This window comes from Battus philenor, unplaced genomic scaffold, assembly GCF_028537555.1.
Source record: "Battus philenor isolate CCGP_79_NKW_IND1 unplaced genomic scaffold, ilBatPhil1.0.hap1 SCAF_22, whole genome shotgun sequence".
Classification (NCBI taxonomy): Eukaryota; Metazoa; Arthropoda; class Insecta; order Lepidoptera; family Papilionidae; genus Battus; species Battus philenor.
Genome location: NW_027181685.1, coordinates 3,506,111 through 3,532,022, shown reverse-complemented (window position 1 = coordinate 3,532,022; position 25,912 = coordinate 3,506,111). Strand labels below are relative to the sequence as shown.

Below are 25,912 nucleotides of genomic sequence, written 5' to 3'. Positions count from 1 at the left end.
TGATATTTTTTTTATTTTTAAGTTCGACTACAACCCAATATTACGTAGCTTTTTATGACTAGTTAAGACGAGAATCATAAATTAATGAAAGGGAGTTTGGTATATAGGTGACAAACGCAAACACTGTTCAAGATTATAAAAACTCAAATAACACTGATTTGTTTTGGAAAAGGCATTCTTTTAAAGTGTAATCTTTTAGTGAAATAAAAGTGCATAATGATATCACAATGAATAAAAAAAAATAACAAATTTTCAATGTTGAAATTCTATTACGAGGAAATTAGAAACGCCGTTATTCGACTTAAAATATATTTCGATATTTCCAGTTATAACCGATTCTGAAAGCTTCTTTATTAACTCGTTAAAAATGGCGATTCTCTGTTACTCGGATCAACGAAAGGTGTTGACTTTAAGCTCCATTACATTAATTATAAAAAACATTTTTTATAGTTATGCGTGAATGTGTGAACAATGAATATAGTAAAGGTTATATATATTGTATTGTATGTATTGTATTATATATATGTTTATATACATTTACATCTATACATATATATATTTATATATATGTATAGATGTAAATGTATTTATTATATATCTTTGAGCGAAGACAGGAGACAATTAAATTGGTGATAAGTTTTTAACTTTCTTCGATTTAGGAATGTAAACTTTGGACCCATCAGAATCCAAAAAGACATCTACATCTAACAATCGTGATATACAACATATATCTATATATATTTAAATACTGGATGCAGGTATCTAACCGATATTATTGGTAGTCTCGGAGGGAGACCTATGTTCCGTCGCGGATGACCTACGGCTGAAATAGAAATGATAAAACGTCATCTGTGTCTACATTATTTATTTTAATAAGACGAAAATCACAATACATCTTCACGAACTCGTCGACCACAACACTGATTTGACAAAAAACTAAACCGCTGTGAACGTCTTCCCAGGTAATATAACAGACGTCACAAATAAACGTAACAGATTTATGTACACAATAAATAATATCCAGTGCTGTAATAAAAACGCAAGTTCTACATATTTTTTTATTACTACCGCATTCATCCGTGATATAGGTCGATAGTACCATTTATAACTGTCTGCAATACTACCACATAAACAATGCAATGGTTTGCTCTCATCGAATCGTATAGTACTACCCATAGACAAAAAATATACCGTGAGACGACATTAGCAGCATCACTAGTGTACAGGATGATTGGTTATAGGTGTAAAAGTTTTAAAGGGGTGAAGGTAAAGCTCATTTGCTGTAATATATGGTACACCACATCCAAAAATCAATGGGTACAAAAATAATAAATAATGTAGTAATAAAACAGTAAGAAAAATCATATTCAAAGATCGTCCCTTGCATAATTTGTAATGCCAGAAGTTATTGGCATATTTCATCACGGTGATTGGAAATAGCTTTTTAGTCATGAATGTTAAGCTCATTTTCTGTCAATAAATGTATGTTATATGCAATCCAAAAATCTATGGTTTCAAAAATAATAAATAACGTAACAATAAAATAGTAAGAAAAACCTTATTAAAATTCGAGTTACTACATATTAAAATTAATTATTCTTTACTATCTGTATTTGAAGGCTTTGTTTTGCTAGAATGGATGAACCAGTCGCATCCTGTTAATTATAAATTGATATAAAGGATTTAATGATCATTCGCCCTTATATAGACACAATTTTTTTCTTTTCACTTTTGATCAACATGAAGAATCAAACCACAGCAACGGATCGAGTATACCTACTTTTGAACCTCTTTTATATTTTTATTTATTGAGGACTTCAGTTATCACTTGTATACTTTATGAAAAAAACTTCGAGAACGTACCAATTTTTTTTGAAATTTGAATCAATTTGAGTTCTTCTATGATGGTAGTCTCTATCTTAAAACTACGAAGGTATCAAGGGCGCCCCTATCTGAGTAGAGCCCATAACAAAGTTGTTTTTTTGTGGTTACTTTAAAAATATCCTTAATACAACAGGCTTTATCAAACTATCACCTAAAAATCATTCGCAGGGTTGTTTTGTAATTTTTTGCTAAATCATCATCATTTTATGAGACAAGAGCCCTCTGATGTAAATTTCTAATGACATGAAAAAAAAATTCCTGCGTCTTGTGCTTTACAATGAGCTTAACTAGGTTAGCTATCCACCTTGAATGGATGTCTCATGCTGCACTTGGTGGTCCATGGTCTCCTCTTTAGAATTTTAAGTTGTTTAGTAAACTTCTTAAATTTCTAAGACAGAGATCTTACATGGGAGTCATAATCACCTGTCGGGTACTTAACATATTGCTTCTGTCTAAGTGACCTAAGGTCTAGGCGTCCCAAAACGAAGCTCTGGAAGTAGCTCTCGAGTTTAGATACTGTAAAGAAGTCTATAATATGTACCTTTAGGACTGAATGCAGACAGCTTTCAATCATACCTAATAAAAATTTATGAGTAATGCCTACTTGTGTATAAATATATATTTAAGAACTTTTTTTCAATCATCATATTGTTCTCAATTAATCTATTAGTGAAGCTTTCAAATAAAATTATAGATAAAAAATCGGCACAGTAATGATGTTTCATTTCGCGGTCATGCTGATTCCGATGCGAACAAATTAAACATATCGACACAGTGGCCGTCGACAGACTTACATTAATAGCATTAACGTTGGCTCGTGTTATAGTGACGTGCGTGTATTCCCGGATGTATCGATATTAATAAAAAAATATTCACTGTTATTATTTCTCAGCGATTTTCACAAAATAAAAAAAATTATCATTTATTCATATAATTTTTATCCTTCAATGATTGTTTATACTTACCACTTCTGTACGCTAAGATAAAAATGCCAAAAAGACCCAAATCACACGGATCAAGCAATCGTTGCACAAATCAGAAGCTTTTATTAAAAGTTTATTAAGAAATGAAGATAAGCTTGTTTTATTATTCTCACGTTTCATAAGATTAGTAACTCTTTTGTGCGTGTAACTATGAATGGAAAAAGAAAGAAAATGGTAAGAAAACATTTATTTATTTATACACTACCTACACTTTATTGTATAATAAATAAACTATAGAAATACATCTCTAAGGAAGTCTAACAAAAAAACATATATAATAACTAAAAATCGAACAATTTTCACAGAGGCCAACAGGCGGTGTTATCTCTCTAGGCGATCCCTATCAGATAACCTTTATAGACTTTTCCCGGATCGAGACGTATTTGGAACCCTTATAGACTTAAGTTAAAGAATACCATTAGTGTGGAGAATAATTTCATTCTATTTTCAATGAAATTATTCTTTTAAAATGAATCGATAACACTCGACATTGTCCCCGCACTATTTAAACCTGCGACGAGCCCTCTATGAAAATTCGATTAACGTGGTATTCACTTACCATATTGTCTGACCAGTGTCCCGTAGGACACGAGAAAACGCACCAGTGTATACTACACGGTATTCGGTACTTTAATTAACTGGGAATTCATTGTGATACAAACAAACATGAATTAGTGAAAGTCCAAATTGTTTAGGTAAGTTTTCACTTACATTAACAGACATTCTCTACCGGTTCTCATATTTGTGTATGAAATATATATTATTCACAAAGTAAATTCTCTCATGTGATATAAATGCCAAATATGTCTTGGATATTTTTCATATCATAAAATAACGATATCATCTAATCTCTCATTTAGTTATAAGTGATAAGTTTTCCTAATCACAGAGTGATAGTTTCTCCTCATGTGATATAAATGCCAAATATTACAATTAAATTATTAATTTCATTTGATTGTAAGTAGTATGCTATAATTCTGTGATTTAAATCGCTCATATTTCCCCTTTTTTATCATAACACTATGAAATGATCATAGCGTGCATTCGATTGTAAGTATTATACTTTTATTATCACAGTGCGATACCTGCTCCTTATGTGATATAAATGCCAAATATCACTTGAATAATATTTATATAATAAAATGACGAGATAATAAAACCGTTCATTTGATTATAAGTAGCATGTTACTTATTATCACAAAGTGATTCCTTCTTCTTATTTGATATAAATGCCAAACATTTCTTGGATATTTCTTATATCATTAAATGACGATATGCTCTAATCGTTTATTTGGTTATAAGTGATAAACTTTCCTAATCACAGAGTGATACCTTCTCCTCATGTGATATAAATGCCAAACATAACTTGAATCTTTTTTCTATCATAAAATTACGAAGTGATCAAACCGTTCATTTTAATATAAGTTAGCTATCACTTTGTGATAAGCAACCTCCTTCAGATGTGATATAAATGCTAAACATTACCTGTATAATTTTTGTCACGAAATGCTTAGGCGATCAAATCGTTCATTTGATCGTAAGTGATATGATCTGTTTATTAAAAAGTGAAAATAACGAAACTTCAAAAAAAACCTTTTCTTTAACTATTATAAAGGCCAATTATTTCCTAGGTATTTGCTACCTATTTACCTATAAAGAAATTTGATTTTCAAACTTTTATCTGAGTATAAGTTTTATGCCTATCAGTTAGTTCCTATTGCAAAGTAGCACGCCTTTACGTGACATAATTTAATAATAAGAAAAAATAAAGAGAAATGATATTTATTTACTCGTATAAAGACTTTTTATTTTATTTATTATAAAGTCACACGCACACACACATTCATAATTCATACACAGATCATCATTTAATATTTTTACAATACCATATTTAGGTCGAATAATATTTGTGTGATATAATACGTAGAAGTAAGGAAGTAAAATAAAATACGTGCTAAGTCGGATTAGAAGCCAGTTAAACTAACAGCGATACAAGGGCACGTGGTCAAAGGTTTTCAGTGCAAAGATCAAACAAATGAATAAATGTGAACGCACTTAAACGATGCGATATTAATTCCAGAAATTTTAATCTCTTTAATAATTGTATACAGTGAATGTTTTTAGAAAGCTATATCTGTATTATATATTACATAGTATATTATAAAATCAATGTAAAGGCAAATTAAAATGGAACAGATGGTCGCTTGAGAGTCATGATACTGAAGACCACAACCGGTAAGTGAAAGGCGTTGTTCTGGCCGCCGGATGATACCTGATACAGACAGCTCCTTTTGATTCTATTGGAAATCCATGGGAGAGGTCTACATCCAGTGGAAAACGACCCTAAGCTGAAATCATGTTTAAATTTTTATATGAAATCTATTCCTATCGTTTTGCTGTTCTAACCATAAAAATTTTAATTTTTGCGCAGTCTATTTAACGAAAAAATTTGTATTAAAAATGTCGAATGACAGGACGATGTAAAATAAAATAAATGAATCAGAAACATTGTGATATTTCAGCAATTTTCGAAACAAAATCACGTCAGATTTAATTCGAAATAATTTTAATTTGGGATAAACTAAAACGTCATTGAAGTTTACAGTATTTATAATTAATTTTGGCTTACATTTTAAATAACTAACACTGATTCATCTAGCTGGATTGCAAAGTACACTCGGTACAAATTTTACATTTATGCGCATTAACGTTTGAAGTATATCTCGGGGGCGATGTACTATTGTCTGTCAGTTCTCGTATGAAAATTTTTATAGACTTCACGATTTTACATTTGTATAATTTTGCTGTTTCTGGTGATTTCCTCTTCTACCGTCCATATTTGTGGGTCATTATGCTATTGATCGTTTACCTCGAACCAAGGAGAAGAAAATTAAATATAACAATGTAACTTAACCATCCAAAAACAGCCGAGCAGCCGTCGCCGTGGACCCCGCTCTGTACCTCGCGCTCTCCAACCGGTGTCTCGCGCTTTCCCACTTCCCCACGAGATGGAAGGAGGCAGTGGTCGTAGCGTTGCGGAAGCCGGACAAGGAGGACTACACGCACCCGAAATCCTACAGGCCCATCGGACTCCTGCCGATTCTCGGCAAGGTCCTAGAGAAAATGATGGTCCGTAGGATCCGGTGGTACACTGCGCCGTATGTCAGCAGCCACCAATACGGCTTTATGCCGCAGAGGTGTACCGAGGACTCCCTGTATGTCCTGATCCAGCATCTGCGAACTCGGTTGAAGGAGAAGGAGATCGCAGTGCTGGTATCATTGGACATAGAGGGAGCCTTCGATAACGCCTGGTGGCCTGCTATACGGTGCAGACTGGCAGAAACTCGCTGCCCCGTGAATCTGCGGCGCCTTGCCGACAGCTATTTTAGCGATCGCAAGGTGTCCGTACGGTATGCGGGGGCAGAGTGGGCCAGAGAGACCACCAAGGGGTGCGTGCAGGGATCCGTAGGCGGCCCAACCTTTTGGACCCTCCTCATCAACCCTCTCTTGGAGGAGGTGGTAAAGACCGGGACACACTGCCAGGCGTTCGCAGATGACGTCGTGCTGGTCTTCTCGGGGCAGAAGGCCCAGGACATCTCGAGTCGGGCCAATGCCGTTCTCGCCCATGTTCATGAATGGGGGGTTAGGAACAAGCTGAGGTTCGCACCACACAAAACCAAGGTGATGGTGCTAACCAACAAGCAGAAGTTCGACTACCCATTACTGAGCATGGGGGGCGAGCCGCTTGGCCGGACTGGGGAGGTCCGGATACTAGGCCTCACAATTGACGATAGGCTCACGTTCAACAGCCACGTGAAGAACGTGAGCAAGAAGGCACAGGGCCTCTATCGTCAGCTGTGCAGGGCTGCGAAGGTATCTTGGGGTCTGAACTCGGAGGTGATCAGAGCGATGTATCTGGCGGTGCTGGAGCCGACGATTTTGTATGCAGCGAGTGCATGGGCGCCGGCGGCTAGGAAGCTGCTGGTCCGCAGGCAGTTGGACGCGGTCCAGCGGGGCTTCGCGCAGAAGATCGCGAGGACCCACAGGACCGCGTCCCTGCACTCGGCCCTTATACTTGCCGGGTTGCTTCCCCTGGACCTTCGGGTCCAAGAAGCAGCCCGCTTATTTGAAATAAGAAAGGGTCATTCCCGGCAGGTGGTAAAGGACCGAGACCTGGAGGTACCGGTCAGCTACCTGAGACTACCGCACCCGTCTGGTCAAGTTGGTGTGGAGTTCTCCTGTCTGGGGGAAAGTGCGGAGGAAGTCCGACTTGCCACCGCGGCTGCCGACTTGGTAATTTATACCGACGGCAGCCGCATAGAAGATAAGGTGGGTGCGGCGTTCTGCGTCAAGCGGGGCGCCGCAGAGCTGTACACAAAAAAGCTCAAGTTGGGCAACTTCTGCACCGTATACCAGGCAGAGCTGCTGGCTCTAGCTGAGGCAACAGGGTACGCGGCCGGCGAGTCAGCGCAAGCCTGCGCCATACTGAGCGACTCGCGGTCCGCCCTCGAAACTGTCGCAAGATCGGACACCCTCCATCCCTTAGCGTTAAGAGTGAAGGAGAATGTGATGAAAGCGAGAGAAAAAGGGAAGGATGTAAGGTTGTTTTGGGTGAAAGCGCACGCGGGGATGGAGGGGAACGAGAGGGCGGACCAGCTGGCCAAGGAAGCGGCCCTGAAGAGTAAAAGACGACCAGAGTACGAGAGATGCCCTGTTTCATTCGTAAAGCGGCAACTGAGACTGGAGTCGCTCGACGAATGGAACAGGAGGTATGTGGAAGGAACGACGGCTTCGGTAACGAGGATGTTTTTCCCGGACGCCGTCTCAGCCTACCGCGTGCTCCGCAGCATCGAGGTGGACGCGGTCTCGGCCCAGCTCTTCACGGGGCACGGGGGGTTCTCTGAGTACCTTCATAGGTTTAAGCTCAAGGAGGACCCCTCGTGCTTCTGTGAACCGGGCGTGGACCAGACCGTGATCCACCTTGTGGCCCGGTGTCCCGCATTCGGGGGACTCCGGTTCGGCTTTGAGTGCCGGTCTGGTGTGCAAATCAGGGAGGAATCAATAGCCTCCCTGATAGGCGAAATTGAAACTAGAAATGACTTCCTCGAGTACTGTAAAATAATCATAATACAAGCAATTAATAAAAATAAAACTAGGTAAAAACAAAACAAAATAAAAACAAGACTGATGTAAAATAAATAATTAATTGTATAAGAAAACAACTGTGATAAATGTACCTAGTAAATAAGAACTGTAAAAAAATAAGAGGACGAAAGAAAGAGGAATAGAGTATAAGGGCATAAAAGAACAGAAATGTAACATGATAGACAGAAAAGAACGGATGATAAGATGAACAAGAGAAGATCATGAAAATAAAAAAAAATTTATGTGAAAAAATAATTGTAAAAAAGGTCCCTGTCCCAAAAATCAGATAGGGGTACGAGAGGCCCCCAATAGCGGGGGTCATAAAAAAAAAAAAAAAAAAAAAACCATCCAAAAACATTTATATTGATTTTAGCAAATTCAAATCCATGTCATTTGGAACTTCGTTAAGCTAGAATTTCATTATGATATTATTGAAAAAAAAATGTATGAATCAATGTCAACGCTATAATTTATAACTATAATAAATACATCAACAATCGTATAAAATTCTTTAAATGGATTATGGAACAATTTCTCAAATTTCAAATAATTTATTAGTAAATTCGAAACGTAAACACGTGGATCTGATAGCAGTTTGGCGAACTCTTCGGGAAATACTGAAATAGATTCAAATTCATTGCATCATTGGCTGGTATAGTTTTATGATTTGAGAAATATAGTAATGCATCGTGTGGATGTTGGAATATCTGGAATAAACATTTAACGTGAACGATTTTATTGATCGCGTTGATTTGATTAGATCTTTTTAGATTTTTATTGGTTGTAAATCCTTTTGATCGATAACGAATAATCTGATAGATATGTTTTCGATATTTTGATCTACAGCCCGTTATTCTTGATTAATGAAAAACTTATTGATGTAAAAATTAATAAATCCCTTGTAGCACGATTTTACAATTCACTTCCAAGGAACATGTGATTTACTAATAAGAAAATAAAAAGTAAGAAGTAAATAAACATGATTTAAAATATAAATGAACCAAATAAACAAAATATCTGTAGTTATTCGTTAAAGGAAGGCAGCATAAGTGAGACGAAATATAAAAGGAATTTAAAGAATGAAATGGAACGAATAGAAGAGGAATGAAAGAATGACATTAAAATGGAAAAGATGGAAGAAAAAAGAGTATGGAAATAGGAAAATTTAGTCTATAAATTATTATTGGAACTGTTATCCCTGTGTACCTAGGATAAGGGAAGTAAGAAAGATCCCAAATAGCGAGTGGCCATTAAAATATACTTCCAACTAATGTCTCTAACTACTTGTGGAATAAACTTCAAAACATTGTTATATCAAAAGTTATGGTAACATTACATGATTTAGAACTTTTGAATGACAATAAAGCTTAAAAATAAGAGATAGTAGTAACAAAAAAAATCACCAATGTTTATTGTGATCTCTCCTCATATCAGACCCTCTTCTCAGAGGGTTCAAAAGTTTGTAGCTTAAACTTGAAGGATGCTATTGTAGTTTACAATAATTTAATTCTTTTATCTATCAAATTGGGTTCTCCCGTTATTCTTCGTCATGACGTACGTAATAACTGCAAATTACTATAAGTGTATAGCAATATGAATAAATTTTATATAACAGATTCAAACTAATCAGAAATTAAATTCATTCTAAATTTTCTGACAGTTAAACAGCCTCCTTTATATTTTATAACTGCTTTCACTTTATATAAAGTGTATTTAAAGTGTTTCTAAATATTTAAAAAAAAGCTATATAATAAGGACTATTTATATAACCGTTTACTAAAATTGCTTATATGTTTGGATATGAGCAAAATAAATTACCGTGTATTATTGACAATATCACGAAAAAACGTTTGAAATTACAGTAATTTCTGGAATAGACTTCCAAGGAAAGATTGTTATAAATGATCATTGAAAACTTGGTTAGTAATAGGAGTTAATGCGGTAAAGGTGAACGCCAATTGCAAGGAGGTTTCTTTAAACCCCTCTCCCTATAACGCGATTGAGCCGACAACTGCACGGTAAATCCGTGAAATGCTGAAAAGCTAATTCTCTCTTTTTCGTTATGTTAGTAATTATTAAGATATTAGATATTATTGAAGCAGTAGCATACTAGTGGTTATAATGAACGGCTTAAGATTTAATTCCCGATAAGTAAGAATAATAATAAAAGCTTTATTTAATTCGATAAAAATGACCTAAAAATTAGTATTTTTAAATAATTGTTAGATGATTTTGTATTCATTTTGTATAGACCTCTTCAGAGTAAAAGCCTCCTGCAAAGCTTTCTATTTTACTCTATCTTTAGCAACCTGGATCTACCCGTTACCTGCCGTATCCACGATCTCGTCAGCCCATCTGGCATTAGGTCTCGCTCTGGTACCTCGTGGTCCCGTCCATTAGAAAAACTAAGAGAGAACAAAATAAGAAGATAAGTACGAATAACATATATAAAATATAATGCCGCAACTGTTTTTAAATTTTAAAAAATACCTTCGCGAGCAAACTGGTATCTCCGTGAACCAAAACAAGATAAAAGACAGTCATCAGTTTTGGACCCGCGTGTTGGTTTTGCCATGGAAATCAATACTCTTTTTGTAAATTTTACTCTTACATGCTCTACTGCATATATATTTACTTCATATTTAATACCTATATTTATCTCGTATTTTTTGTAACTCCTAGTACTGAGATTCAAAATATATTTTACAAATTCGCTACATTTTTTTAACGACACTGACTCCTACAGTCAAATAAATTCGAAAGTATAAAATATTAATCAATTTAAAAACTTTCCGGTAAATTAAGTGACTAAACTCGACACCGCTTACTCCAAATACATCAGATTTTTTTTAATCTAACTGTAATATGTAACAAAACTTATACTCATTAAAACTTATATTGAAAATTTTATAAAAAATCCATTGTTAATTAATAAGGTAAGTCGCTTTTAGACACGTCGGTCTTTAAAGTTAATTTGAATGTATGTGAACCCAAGTGATTTCTATTTCGAACCTTTAAGGCTGTTACTTGGCAATCCTTGATCTTGCATTTTTAAGACAGCCTATCCCAGTTTCATCATAGCCCATAAAGCTAAAGATTTCCAATAGGATCCGTAAATAAAGGCCTTCATTTCGCATCTTTCGACTAACTTAAAAATGTCGTCTGCGCACCTGATAGTTTTTTTATGGCCCCCGCTATTGGAGGCCTCTCGTACCCCTAATTAGTCTTTGTTTACATTTAAGTTTTTCAGATTTTCCATCTTTATTCTTCACTCACTGTCATTCTTCTCAATTTCTTTTATTCTTACCATATTTCCATCACAATATCTTTCATTCTATTCTTCATTCCTTCTTGCTTTCATCGCCTTACTTACATCATCTTATTACTCCTGCACCTGATGGTTGGAACTCCTACGCTGAACCTTACCCCAGTTTGAACTATTTTAAAAGTAAATTTATATTTTGCTTTCAATATATACAAATAGAGTTAATTTAACGGATGACGTTATATATCGATTTAGACTGTACATCGTTCGATGCGCGTCCAGTATGAGCTTACAATAAATCAGCTCTCGCCCCGGAGAGGTTAACTGCCGCGTATGGGGCCCGGAGTTTTTACAGCGTAAACAAATACTCGTCGCCGTCCGCTGATCAAAGACGACGCGTGGCATGTGTTGTAAATCGGAAAGTGTCGAATTAGTCTCAGCACAATGGCGTTTGTTCACTTCTAAAATTGTTTCTTCGCAAATTTCTTTATTTATTGCAATGATTCTCATTGTCTCGTTATAACTAATATTTTCCACATAAAACTTTTGACAAAAACATTATTCATCATTATCACTACTGAAAATAGACATCCTAGATTTCCACTGGTTATGAGCAATCTGCATCGCGCATCTTACTGAGGAATGAAGTGAACAGTAGACATAGTCTATGATTGTCGGGTCGATGTTTCACTAAGCGGTAAATGCAGCGTTGGACATCATCCCACGAGATATATAGAAGACTTGGTCAAGATACTATAAGTTGTGTTGTAATGTCATTTTATCCATGAAGTAGTAAAGAAATAGTAATTTATACTCTTTCAGATTTATTGGTAGATAACACTTGAAAAACGAAGAAATATTTATAGATAGTCTTGATACTTTAGACAATCTCCTATCAGATATATATGTAACTGAACCATGATGACCAAAAACGGAAACGCGAATGTAGAGATAGATCTAATACAGTAATATACTATAAATAAAAAACTAAAGCTTATAAACGAAGCTAAAATACGAATTTAGAATTTGCTTACAAAGAATATAGAGTAAAAAGATGGAGATATCTACCAACTTGAGATAGGCAGGCAGGTTCGATATTTGAAAAACGATTATAGACGAGGTGAAAATTATTAAGGTTGTAGCGGGAATAGAAGAAGAAGGAAATTATGTACTAAATTGCTTTTATTATATGCCCATCTCTATCGAACTTGGAATAGGGAATTTTTTTAAAGTATCTATGAATATAAGAATATGTTATTTATGAATAAATCTTAAAAATTACTACATCTTCACTGCTTCATGGATAAACTAATATAAAATGTTTCATTATTTTCAATTAGTAGAGTTTGCTCTACAAATTATCGGTTTTGCATCACGTTTCTAAATCAAACATTAACTTTATTGTAAAGCAATTTTTAACTTTTCTTTTAATGTCACCATGATCACTTCTCTCCTATGGTGTATCACGATCTTGACACTGATCTATCTAGAATTTCTACACATAGTTAAAAGTAATAAAATTACAGCACAAAAACATTTTTATGTAGGACTTTTCATTTTCATTGACCAAAAAAAAGTGGATCGTCTGACTTATGTTAATAAACGTTCGTTCTAGGCAGGGTGAAATTATCAATTATTAATAAGGTCAGAAATGAAAATTTGATGACAGATAAATATTAGTTACCTTAAATATTAGTTAATAGTTAGATAATTTCATTTACCATATTTCCATATATAATACGGTAGTTGGCCCCATGAGTCATTTCAAGCACTTATCCACGATGGCAATATATCACTTCAAAAATAGCACGTCAAGCTTCAGTACCACCACGTTCTCGCCGGGGACTGTACTATACTCGTACGCGAAAACTTTCATTTAGATATAGATTAAATATTACCAATTGTAACACCTTAATATACGTTTAAAAAACTGCATATTGTATACTTGTGTTCACTGCACTGTGGTGAATTAGTGATTTGACGATTATGATTGTAACAGAACATTTCTTTGTAACGAAATCTCGTTAATTTTTATATAAAATGTAAAGAAATTGAGGCGATATGTTAAGTGTATCTTAAAATAAAATCTTAATTCAGTTACGATGGGTTAAATATAAGTGTTGACAAAGAAATTAATAAAAATGAAGAAACGAAAAAAAGACAAGAAAGTGCGTGTTCGCTTCGATATGAACACCACAGTAAGTATTAAATTTTTACGTCAACAAGAATTAAATAACAAAAATAGTCAACAAATCTATACTATTATAATTATAACAACTTAAAGCATAAACCTTAATTAAAATCAATTAACTGACAAACAATCATCATCATTTAAGCCACAAGACGTCCACAGCTGGATAAAGGCCTCTCCAACGTATTTCTAATAGGACCTATTAGACAAACAGTATACCATTAAAATAGTTTATGACATAAAAAATCTATGAGATTTTTATAAGGTATTAACCGAAATATCAGTAAAAGTTTGTTTTACTTTATATTTATTTTTATATATATATATATACATGTGTGTGTGTGTGTGTGTTTATATTTATACATAGTATATAAATAAATTACTTAACAAAAATGCAGAGCTAATAGTAACAGAGGTAATAAAACATGGCTATATTCGAATGTTTATGTGCGCTGTTAGCCGGTAGACGCAGCGTGGGCAGGTACCCCACCGGGTGGACTAACGACATAGCTAAGGTCGCTGAAAGTCGGGTCAATCAGTGCGGGCAGCACGGGACCGGACAACTTCGTGATATTTGAGTGAGGCCTATACCTTGCAGGGGGCGTTTAACGACTGAAAAGACGAAAAATAGTGTTAAGCATGAATAGAAAACTTTTCAAGTTCTTTTTTCAAATTTTCAAACAGATTTTGGTAAAATTAGTAATACATAAAAATAGTATATTAATAATATATGAATTTGAAATGAATTTTATTATTAACTATGCAATAAAATTAAAAGTTTTAAAAAGAAACAAATACAGTACCCGGCGATAAATGTTGTATTTCGTGCGACAGAGATAACGCTCTACGAAGCCGAAATTAGGCGATTGTCTCTTTCCAAAGGTCGAGGTGCAATATTTATCGCCGGGTACTTTAAAAAAAAACCTCCCAAAAGAAAGTAATGATTTGGATTCATTTTCGAATAATATACATTAGAGGTATTATAACTAATACAACGTTTCTTTTTAATGTCGCAAAATAAGAAAATTGAATAATTGCAATTTTATTAGTTAATGATTGTAGATTTATCGGGTTACTTCTTTCAAACATTAAAAACTTAACAAAGTCGAAAAGAATCATGCAATCGAAAAAATTACAAAGAAAATTATTTTTTTATATAGGAGTTATTAAAATTTATATAGAAGTTATAATGAAACACACGATAAGATGTGTCGGACCATAATGTAAGCTGTTTAGGCTCTTATTGGTTAAGGCAAAACATAAACGAAAAACATTCTTATTTAAATTAAAATAAACAATATAATGTAATTATCTGTTTTTAATCGTATAGCCTTCTTCGTAGTACTTTCAATAACGGGAAGACGAATGATATCTAACTTGTCATATACACGAATAAAAAGCGATTATTTAAACAGTCAATGTAAAATGTTATTTGTGTACGTTTGCACTGTTAATGTATACGATAAAGACGCAGTTTCCTTTATTCTAAAGCTTAATAAATATCGATAAATTTCTTCTAAAGCATATAATATTGATACTTTTTAACTTTAAACCAATTTTCAAGGATCAAAAACAATGGTTAAAGTTTTTGCGATTAGTGAATATACGTGTTTGTGTGATAATGTCGCTATTTTTTAACAGAATTAGACAAGACAGTGGTCTTAAAACGCTTCTTAAATAATGGAAAAACAGTTAAAAGAAGATATATATTTGGTAGCATATTTGTTACGATCAAGTGAAAAAAAGGATTCTTTATTACTTTGTCATTCTATAATGTAAAAAAAAATTGTTACTTCTCACTCTAACGGTGCCGGAGCCATCCCGTTGCATAAAAAAGGGTTGTGAAAAGTGCTTGGAGCTGACGAACCGCCAAAACGGTTAGGGAAACCTCCTTGCAACGCATTGACGTCCACCTCCATCGACCTGAATCCTGTCCCTGCCAGGTACGGTGGTGGGGGCAGAGGAACCAAGAAGCCGATTAAAGATGCCTTCCTAAAAGTGATTTGACCCTTACAGACCTGACGCCCCTCCCTGCCTAAACAAACTAGAAAAGATCCTTCGGCTTTGAAAGTCCGTTCTATAAATAAGCTGATGTTCGTTCTTGACAGTTTAAAATTTTTAAGTAGATCATAGAGATTTCACTGCTATATCTCTCCTTTCTTTAGCACCGCACATAAATTCACTATGAATTTATTTCTAGTTATTTCCTTACCTACTCTTAGTACTTCAATTTTGTTGTGTAGGCTGCACATAATGTTTCAAAGTAAGTTTTTAATAAGAGTTAAATTATGGTTGCAATTAAGTCCATAGTTTTCGTAGTATAACTTAAACTGTAAACTTGCGCTGAAGTTCATCAAAAATGACCTCAAAATAACTTTAATTATTTTAACAACATCAGTGTAGTGCTGTATCAGTGTAGCTAATGTCATGCAGTGTAAGTGTAATATCTCGTAATGAAATAAACTGAAAATTAAAACACAGGCATTGTTTGATTTAGACGCCAGAGTAAATATTTAAAAAAACATATTAATATGTAATATATTACGGGATTTTTTTTTTTCAATATTTTTTTTTCTTGGTTTGGCAACTACGAATAAGAAAACGCATGAACGGATATTCCTTATTAATCACAAACCACGCCTAAGAATTTCCCTCCGAATGTATAAATCGGACCAGTTGTGGAAACAGCCGACCGTTCATAAATCAGACCGGATTACTACGTCACGATACATTCAAGATTTCTCCTCTATCACGTCAACCGTCCTTCTCCATTGTCGGGGACGCCCCTTTTGTCCCGCGACGTGTAAAGTAACACTTACGCGCATTTTTCACAATCATAAATAATTTTGTACCGCATCATATTACTTAACAATGATGTGTGAAATATAATAAATAGGGTTTATTACATTATACACAAGAAGATTTATATATATACATATATACATCTCTATATTGTCTATGTAGAAAAAAGTGTAAGTAAATAAATTCGATAATATGTTTACTATATTTTCATTGCGCTTTATAGCAAATTTGTTATTGTTATAACCTGTTGTAACCTGTATAAACCAGAGAAAGTGAAAAAAGAGCTTCCTGGTGTTTCATCAAAAATATTTTTCAAAAGCCTAATAGATTGAGCCGTTCTCAACTTTTGATCTTAGCACACGTTTTGTAATGTATTATATATGTAAAAGCTGTAATGGCGTGAATTTATAAATGATTTTCAGCAAAAAACTTTAAAATTTTCTCACCTATTACCATTCATCCTGTAAAGTGATATCATTGAACATCTATTGTAATACGACAAGCTAATACCTTCTGACAATACAAAGTCGCTCCTCTTACTATATTATAATTTATATTGTTTATTATTTATTATTTATTTATAACACTTTTTATACATTTTATGTACAACGCTGAACTTAATGCTGAAGGCATTACAACAGTTGACCATTTGGGCGGTCCTGGAATAAATTAGTAAAGGCGGATGAAATAAGTAAATATCAAAGGAAAAGACAAAGGAAAATCAAAATGAATAAATAACAAAGACTTATATATCTTATTATCGTGATGAGTAGTTAATAGGTTTTCTTTTCTGAAAGGTTCTTTTCTGAGGTTTTATTTTACTACCATAAGTTAATTGACAGCAAATAAACTGAACGATCAGCGGTTTAAAGCTTTTAAAGCTATAACTAATCAACCTGTATACGAGTATATAAAAATATCGTCAACTTATCATCTAGTGCACATAGCAAAACGTTTCATCACCAATACTTGCTTTATTTGATGGTAAAAAAACATGTGCCCTACAAAGTGAAGTTCCTGGCAACGCGTAATAGCATGTAAACTCAGACTTATTTGACCATCGTTACCCTCTATTTACACGAAATAAAGGCCGAATTTTCGTCAGTGACACCCAACCCTTTGATCCGGATACGTCTCATGGTCCGAGATTGCAGTGAGGAAACTACAATTTTCGTTTTTGTATAGTGCTTTATACTAATTTTCACATTTATGTCCGTCGAAACTATGGTGAGACATATTGTTTTCTTTTTAAAAAATATTTGAATGAATAAAATATGTTATTTTATTTACTACAACCTTCGAGTAGCTGGTAGTATATTACATATAATCTCATTTTACACTGTTTATACTTTAATTATCTATGAGAGTACACTTACTAAATTAAAAGAAAATAAATTAATAAAAATACTACCTGTTGCTTCTTAATACACGTATGTAAACATGCCCATAAAGCATTGTCGATTTTCAAATACACAATGTAAATACAAACTGTTTTGTACCTAAGAATCGACTCAGTATGTGAGTAAATCTTTGTAGAGGAAATGCACACTTACAATATAATCCCAAATAATGTCCATATAGCTTCTATAACAAAGTTTAAAAAAATTCAAGAACTTTTTTATGCTATGGGTTGTATATGTATGGGATACTATAAATAATCTTATAGAAGATAGCACACATTGGAAATGATCGATTCGCTTCATTTTTCGGAGCATCGTTTTCGTATTCGTAGCTCTTAACGAATTGAACTAAAAGAATAATGTACATAAGAGTTGTAGCGCCACAGGAAGAAGAAGAAATAGAAGAATGGTGTACAAGCGATCGTGCATATTGTGCTTTACTTTACAATATACACAAAATTGTGATGTAGTTTAAACTGTGGTAATGCTCGCGATTCGCGGGCCCATGTCGGACTCTCAATTGAATGCAACCACATCTGTCTCTAAACAATAGATACCCACATCTGTTAAACTTTAAAACACCACTCGTTCTGCAATATTTTATTATATATTTCTTTAAAAGTATAAAAAGATTTGATGAATTTTTTCGCCTGTTTTTCACGGATCTAAGGCACTTACACTACATAACAATATTATACTATGTGGTATATAATTCACGTCAGCATCAAGCTACATTCTTTTGTTTTTATCTCATGTAACCTGTGATATATAGACTGTATTAATTTCTTTCTATTAACCTATTATAGTGAATATAAAAATGCACAACTTTATGATAACGAAGTAAGGATGTATTTACATGAAGACAAAATATCACCGTGCATTTATCATTTGCACAGTGTGAACGCATTCTTATGAATTTATGTAAATTATTCCTTTTGAGACCCACAACAATTATCTATCCCTTTCTCTCGCTCTTGTTTACCGGTGCGAGTGAAAGCAATAAATAGCAAATGAACCCATTTAGTATCAAAAATACGTCAATAATGAATAAAAATTAAAAATATAATTTAAAAATTATTCTGCAGCGTATGTACGTAAATCCAACTTAATTATGGTAACTTTTTGGTTAATAAATTTTATATAAAAAACAGAGTTCAATAACAATTCTGTGTATAAAGTTTTTTAGGTAAATAATTTTCTGAGGAAATGTCATTACAATAAATTTAATATATAGAGATAATATACAAATTCATATAATCATAATAAAAAATAATACTTATATTTCTATATGCCATAATGAATGAAAAACCGTTGATATATGAGTAAATATGTTTTAACTTTAATATCAGATTTAAGCATTTGTAAACAAAATCTATATTTAAAAGCACTGATTCAAAACAAAAGAATACAAATTGAAACTCTCATGAAGAACTACGCCTCTTCAAATCATTTTCTATTTTAATAACAAAGCATTACAGTGACCATCAATTATTTAAAAATATTCGGACTTTCAAATAGCTTTATAACATTTTCCCATTTTGTTTCAAATATGCCATTATTATACTTGAAATCATCATAATCAGAATTTCAGCGGCCGGATTTTTTTTTTATCTGTCTTGCTCTGCGGCCCAAATGGCATTTGCAGATTCCGCTGGTGAGAAGCAGGGCGCTAAGGGCGCAGAAGGCGCTTAGCCTAACACCTCTCTTAAGATAGCAATCCTCGAGGGCTTCCTAAGAAGCCTCAGGTCGGATCATTACTTACGACAATTTCACCGGATTGACAGCCGCTGGACATTCGATGCTTGAACACTTGAAATAATAAATCAAAATCTGTTTCTTTTTGTTACAGGCGAGAATGAATCGGGGATCTAGAGAGGAGCTCCTGGGGAGTTCTCAGGAAGCCCTCAGGAACAGCCAGCATGACTTACGACAGGTTTACGAAAAAGCACTAACAAGAGAAGAGAAATCATTTCTACTGAATGCTGATCGGGGTGACTACGCTACGGTTAAAAAGTATGTACGCTATTTCTTCTTCTAAAATATTATTAAACTAGGAAATATAATAGCAAAAAAAATTAAAAATCGCATAATAGAGCATTACTATGAAAATACTTTTCGGCATTATTGTTGATTATACATAAAATCTTGCGGTGAACTAAATAAAAAAAACTTATTTTTTGTAAGTAACCAACTAATAAAACATTATATCAATACATTTAGCAAAAACTAGAGGTTCAATTTAATATATTGAACTGTGACAGATAGGACTTGGCAGTATGAATTCTGACAAATCAGTTATACTACAAATTCATATTCAAATTTAATATGCAGTGTTCATAAGGTTCAAGACACAAAGAGTGCAATGGGGAGAGATATTTTTTTTTATAATTATACAATACAAAAGTACCTCTAACATGGTCAGAGCCTTTTTAATTCTAGTTAACAATTTCTAGACGGGGGGGGGGAAATCCTCATCGGACGCCTGGGAATGGAGGGCCCAGGCAGTGTCAGACTTTTACTGACTAAAACTCCCCACCGTCGGCTCTGTTACAATTAGTTTCTAATTATTTTGCATATTTCCTAATATTCTTATAGTATTAATTCCAATTTATATTACACTTATTATTTAAGCTGACTTAGCTATTTACATGTTTTTATTAGTCTATTCTTATATATGAATTCTACGCTTATACTATTTCTTATCTGTCTATCCATATACAATACAAAACTTTGTGCTTATACTTATTCTTAACTTCTCTTATATCATCTATACATCCAATAATAACTTATCCTACTTTACTGGGGAGAGATATTGGAGTTTCGGATATTGGAGAATAAGAACCAAGATCACCGACGTAGCTTTCAAAATTGCTCATCTAAAGTGGCAGTGAGCGGGGTACATCTTTCATGCAACTGATGGCCGTTGGGAGCGAAAGTTTCACAAGTGGCGACCACAAGTCTGTAGACGCCGCTTTGGTAGAACTCTACTGGGTAGACCGTTGACGCAATCGCTGGAAGTCGCTGTTGTTGCGACCTTTAGGGGAGCCATATGCCTTATAGTGGGTGTCTATAGGCTGAAACGGAGAAGAAAAAAAATTTGGAATCATTATAAAGACGATATATTAACTAGCAGTTAATTAGGATACTCAAAAATTGTACATAAAAATATACAGAATGATTTATTATATGTCCTTTAAATGGGTATATAAATAAGGTGTATATTCTCCCCTTTTTGTATGGTTTATTTGAACAGTTTTGTTCTAGGTATATAATAGTCGTGCATAAATTTTTAAAAATATAAACAAGTTGTGGTTACCTACCAACACATGTCACTCTCGGCACGTGACCGTAACGAAAACAAAACATAACTACACGGGTTTCACTCACATCCGAAGCCATATCTGTCATAATTACGTTCATAATCCAACCTTTAAATAGACTATACCCAACGTTATTAAATTTTCTTACGCTTAAATGTACGATAAACATCATATTGTTTACATATATATCAGAGTATACAGGAGAATAGGTGCAGAGCTCAAAAGGAGTGAATCTATAGCTCATTTGTACGCAAAAAGATAGTTTTACTCTCATTTCAAACCATAATTTATAAAGTGATCACCGCGATGTTGCCATTTTAAATGCGACTGGCCAATAACTTCTATAAGTACAGACTGGAGGAACAGATAGTAAACAAAAAGCAATAAATGAATACATATAATTCGTCAGAATATATGAATTCTTTTTATTATTTTTGAAACCATTGCTTTTTGGATAGGATTTACTATACCACAACTGACGCAAATTATCTAGACATTCATCGCTTAAAAAGTTATATATAGCACCTTATATATAGTATAAATTATACAGCATATGGTAACGGTAATTGTGACTAATCTGTATACCATATGTATATCTCTGTACACTTGAAGTTGGCCACTGTTAGCCTTCTCTACCAGAAGATATAGCCTGAAGGTCCACGAGAACTCCGTAAATCTGTAAATATACTACTGAATACGATATATGTTTGTATCCATTTTCTTTTACGAAATTTCATCTCATTTTCGAAATTTCATTTCATCATTGTTTTTTGCTCCACTCTTAGCTGAAGGTCAGACTATCAATAAGGCATCAAGTCCTCCTTTACATATTATGTAAAAAGTTTACAAGTTGGTTACTCTTTGTTTTTGATTCTCGTAGAGAAATTCCTCAGATAGCCTCTCATTACAGCCTCATTATTGTCTCTCATTTTGCATAAAGATTCCTATCTAGCGGAACATCTACTACCATAGTATAATGAATTCCGGAACACAAGCCTCTGAAATTATTTGTTAAGAACCAACATTATAGAATCTACGCAATCAAGAATCTCTATTATGATCACTTAATTACATTTTTAAATCCATGATACTTATTGACTTACTTCAGATTACATTAACGCAACATACCATACAGAGTACAAACTTTCTTTTGAGACATACTTGTGATAAAAATGTGTTATGTTTTTAAGTAAGCTAAGGTCGTAAACAGATCGATAAATAGATGACACCTAGACATCTGATTGTACACGTGATGTCCTAGCTCTGGTATTAAACCTCGCACGATGGTCGCGAAGCCCCAACAAGCACGGCTAATCTGTTCATCATGGTACTAACTTAAGGCTGACAACTGAAAATGTGTAACTAGATATACATACAGGCTGATTGGAAATAAGTATGCCAATGACTTCTGGTACAAAGTAGTACTAATCATTTCGTTTATGTCATCATAAGTATGTAACATATCTAAAAACATTGATTTTTGGATGGGAAGTACCATACATCAATTATCAGAAATGTGCTATTGTCATTTCAGCAAGTCCCACTGGAAGATATCTATAGGCCGTTCCACCAATAAGCCTTCATCAAATATGTCTATGGTGGATACACACTAATCTCTATAGTTTCAAGGCGAGTAGACGATCGCAGTGTGGCATTATGGTACGCAGAGGATGCTTTTGGCAATACTCTGGAAACTTCTATGTGATCAGTGGCAATTCTTTTTTTATCAGCGGGCAGGCGGGCGGTGCACTTTATTGCACGACTACTGCTACATAGCGGAAGTAGCTACATATTAGTCCATTTCTTACTTAGGATGGACTTCCGCAAAGTAACGCCTGAATCTATAAGAAATTTTATTGGTCTTTAATTTATGTTATTATTATTGTTTTTGTAATTTATTAATACTTTTAATAGTGGCTGCGTTGTAGTAATGGTTAATAATTGCAAAATATGTGTTTATTGCTCGTTAATATCTTTTTAACATTCTCAACTTTTAGTCTTTAGGTGTTTATTTGTATTTTGATTTTTAATCAAGTCTGACTTTAATTCCAATCGTCCTGTATATAACATTGTTATATTGTTAACATTATTTCATAATTGTGCATTTTAACAATAGCATTTTACTTTAGGTTGCAAACAATCAATTAAAAGTTATTCTATACAGATAATTACGCTTGTGTTTGCAACAAAAACAAGTACATCTCCTTATTTTTAGGTAGCAGGATATAAAAAAGTTATTTTATGTTTACTTTAGATTACGAACCAATGTCATGTGTTATATATGATATCTTCATCGAAATACGTATCAGAATTAAATAGATTCCAAATTTCGCCACATTACAATCCGGATAAAGGCGGTATTGTAGCGCATAATGTAGCTAAAGCCATTTCGGCGTCTGTAAGTATGGCCAATCGGGAATCACTACAAGGTTCACTTTAATCTTGTTTATACGCGCTATCACATTGACCCTGTCCCACATGCGATATCCCTCACTTTCATTATTAAACTTCTATTTATTTTTACTATTCATTTGTATACTAAATTGTATTAAATAATGGCCTGTTTACGTACGATATATATGATTAAAAAAACTTATACTATTGTCTAAGTTGCTTCGGGCTGTATTCGAAAGTTGATGGTCGCTGTTAGCCGTTTTGGCTTCATCGGACTCAGGGCTCGCGGATCCGAAATCCGCGAGCTAATAAACTAAAAAAAAATCTACGTCAGATCCTTCACCTGACGTATTGTATTAGCTAATTGTTACCTAGTCGGTTTTCGGAGAAAGTTGCTTCACACTCTCTATCTCTTTATCTTCAGTCGATAGATGTGCACTACAAGGCATAGAGATTCTTTTAAAAATCGCCACGATGACTCTTCTTGCGCTGTCCCGTAATCAGTGACTTTCCGCGACCCAAAGTATGTCATCGGTACACCTATCAGCTCGTGGTCGCCACTTGAGACTTTCGACACCAACAGTCGTCGGTTGCACGAGCGACGTGCAACGCCCGCTGCCATTTCAGACGGGTAATTCTTCGAATTACGTCTGTGAAATTGTTCTTCAGCGAATCTCCTGATTTCTGATTCGAAAAAAACAATCAAAACAAAGCCTCGTTATATTTTTTGGGTCGCGATGATTTACAATGCATCATTTTTCAATATTGTTTAACACCTCATATGTATACTAAACATGTCCGATAGGATTAAATATAAAATGATATATTATCGATGAAGAATGTTATACAAGAAGATTGCACGCACTTTTTTGTAATTATTTTCTTTTGTTTAAATCGACTCTGGCAGGTGCACAGGGTTTCAGGCTAGTCGATTCACGCGTGCTGCGCAGCAGCGCGCATAGCAAATATAGTCTCAATATATCACTCATAATTAATACATGCATATATTTTTATATATGTATACATACGTATGTAATATTTTCAATGATAATAACACAGTAGGCAGAAATTCGTTAACCAATCTCACCGATGTTATGCATCGATAAACCTCATTCTATTTTTTTTTGTCTGTTATAGCAGTTTATTTATTTATTTACTCTTTTTATAATTAGTAAAACGACGGACTAAAAGCCAAAAAAAAATGCAAAATCTGACCTCGAAGGTCTTTGGACTAATATTTGTTGCCAGTAAGACGTGGTCGCTACCAATGAAACTTTTAAGGTTCAAGGTCACAGAGCAATGGACAGCGGGCATGAGCTATGCTCGGAGCTTCGCTGTGAAATTCAATCAAAAATGATTAGGTCTGAGTAGGAACAAAAGTCACCAACGTAACTCGAACATCTGTTTGGCAGTGGCGACCATGAGCCTGTAGACGTGGTATAAATGTTCTACCAGCATTCTCTACCCGCCAACCAAGGTCGAAGGATATATATATATATATATATATATATATATATATATATATATATATATATATATATGTGTGTGTGTGCGTGTGTATATATATATATATATATATATGTGTGTGTGGGTGCGTGTGTATATATAGATATATATATATATTAAAAATAATGTACAACATTATTGATATACATATGTTTTTTCTCAGGTTGATAGACCAGTATGCATCGTCGCCGGAAATTCTCGACATAAACTGCGTGGACCCACTGAATCGGTCGGCGTTAATAGCCGCTATAGAAAACGAGAACATAGAACTTATTAAACTCCTTCTGGCTTCTGGTATCAAAGTAAAGGTAAGCATACAACATGATCATTGTTCTTATGTACATAACGCATTTAATATATTTTTATATAAATTTTAGTTCTCTCACGAACAGGCAGTAGATTGCAGCCGGATACACGGCTACTCTTTGCATCCTTGGTGACACCGACAGCTGCCTTTTAAAGAAAATAATCCTACACGTTTAACATTAAAATACCACGTGCACTAAAATATTTATATTTAAATAAGCTATACATTCACTCATACCTCTAAACTTTTTACAACAAATTGGTACATACATGTATACATATATATTAATCGCAAATTGTTAAACAATTTATTTGGTTCTTGAATTTAAATTAACGAAATTTTTATGATATATTTGTTTTTTATAGATATATATTTATAGATATTTTGTAAGACAATTATACATCCTATTTTTCTTGCGTTTATACGTCTACAGTATCTAGATCATTTTAAACGCGATAACTTTTGATGAACCATTATCGTGTAGTTAATTTAAGTTTTCTCAGTAAGTAAATAATTTATAAAGGTGTTTATATGTGGAAATGTAAAAACAAAGGCAATTTAGGCTGTTCAATTGAACAACCAAAAAACGTCGCAAAATTGTTGACTATACTATACTACAATACTGCCTACCTGTTGAGTTATACGAATCAATGTTTTATTTTTGTTTCAACATACTAACAAACATACCAAAACTTCGAAACGTTTGAAAGTATGA

At 33.9% G+C, this 25,912-nt stretch overlaps 1 protein-coding gene across 1 annotated transcript in view; it reads left to right on the top strand.

Moving 5' to 3' along the window:
* Window positions 1–13,410: 13,410 nt before the first annotated feature.
* trp (transient receptor potential) overlaps window positions 13,411–25,912 on the top strand; it is a 40,982-nt gene continuing 28,480 nt past the window's right edge. The window contains exons 1-3 of the mRNA XM_068767100.1: window positions 13,411–13,475; window positions 19,520–19,683; window positions 25,054–25,198. Coding sequence (XP_068623201.1) covers window positions 13,419–13,475; window positions 19,520–19,683; window positions 25,054–25,198 — 366 coding nt within the window. The 5' untranslated portion in view covers window positions 13,411–13,418. The remainder of the gene's footprint in view (window positions 13,476–19,519; window positions 19,684–25,053; window positions 25,199–25,912) is intronic.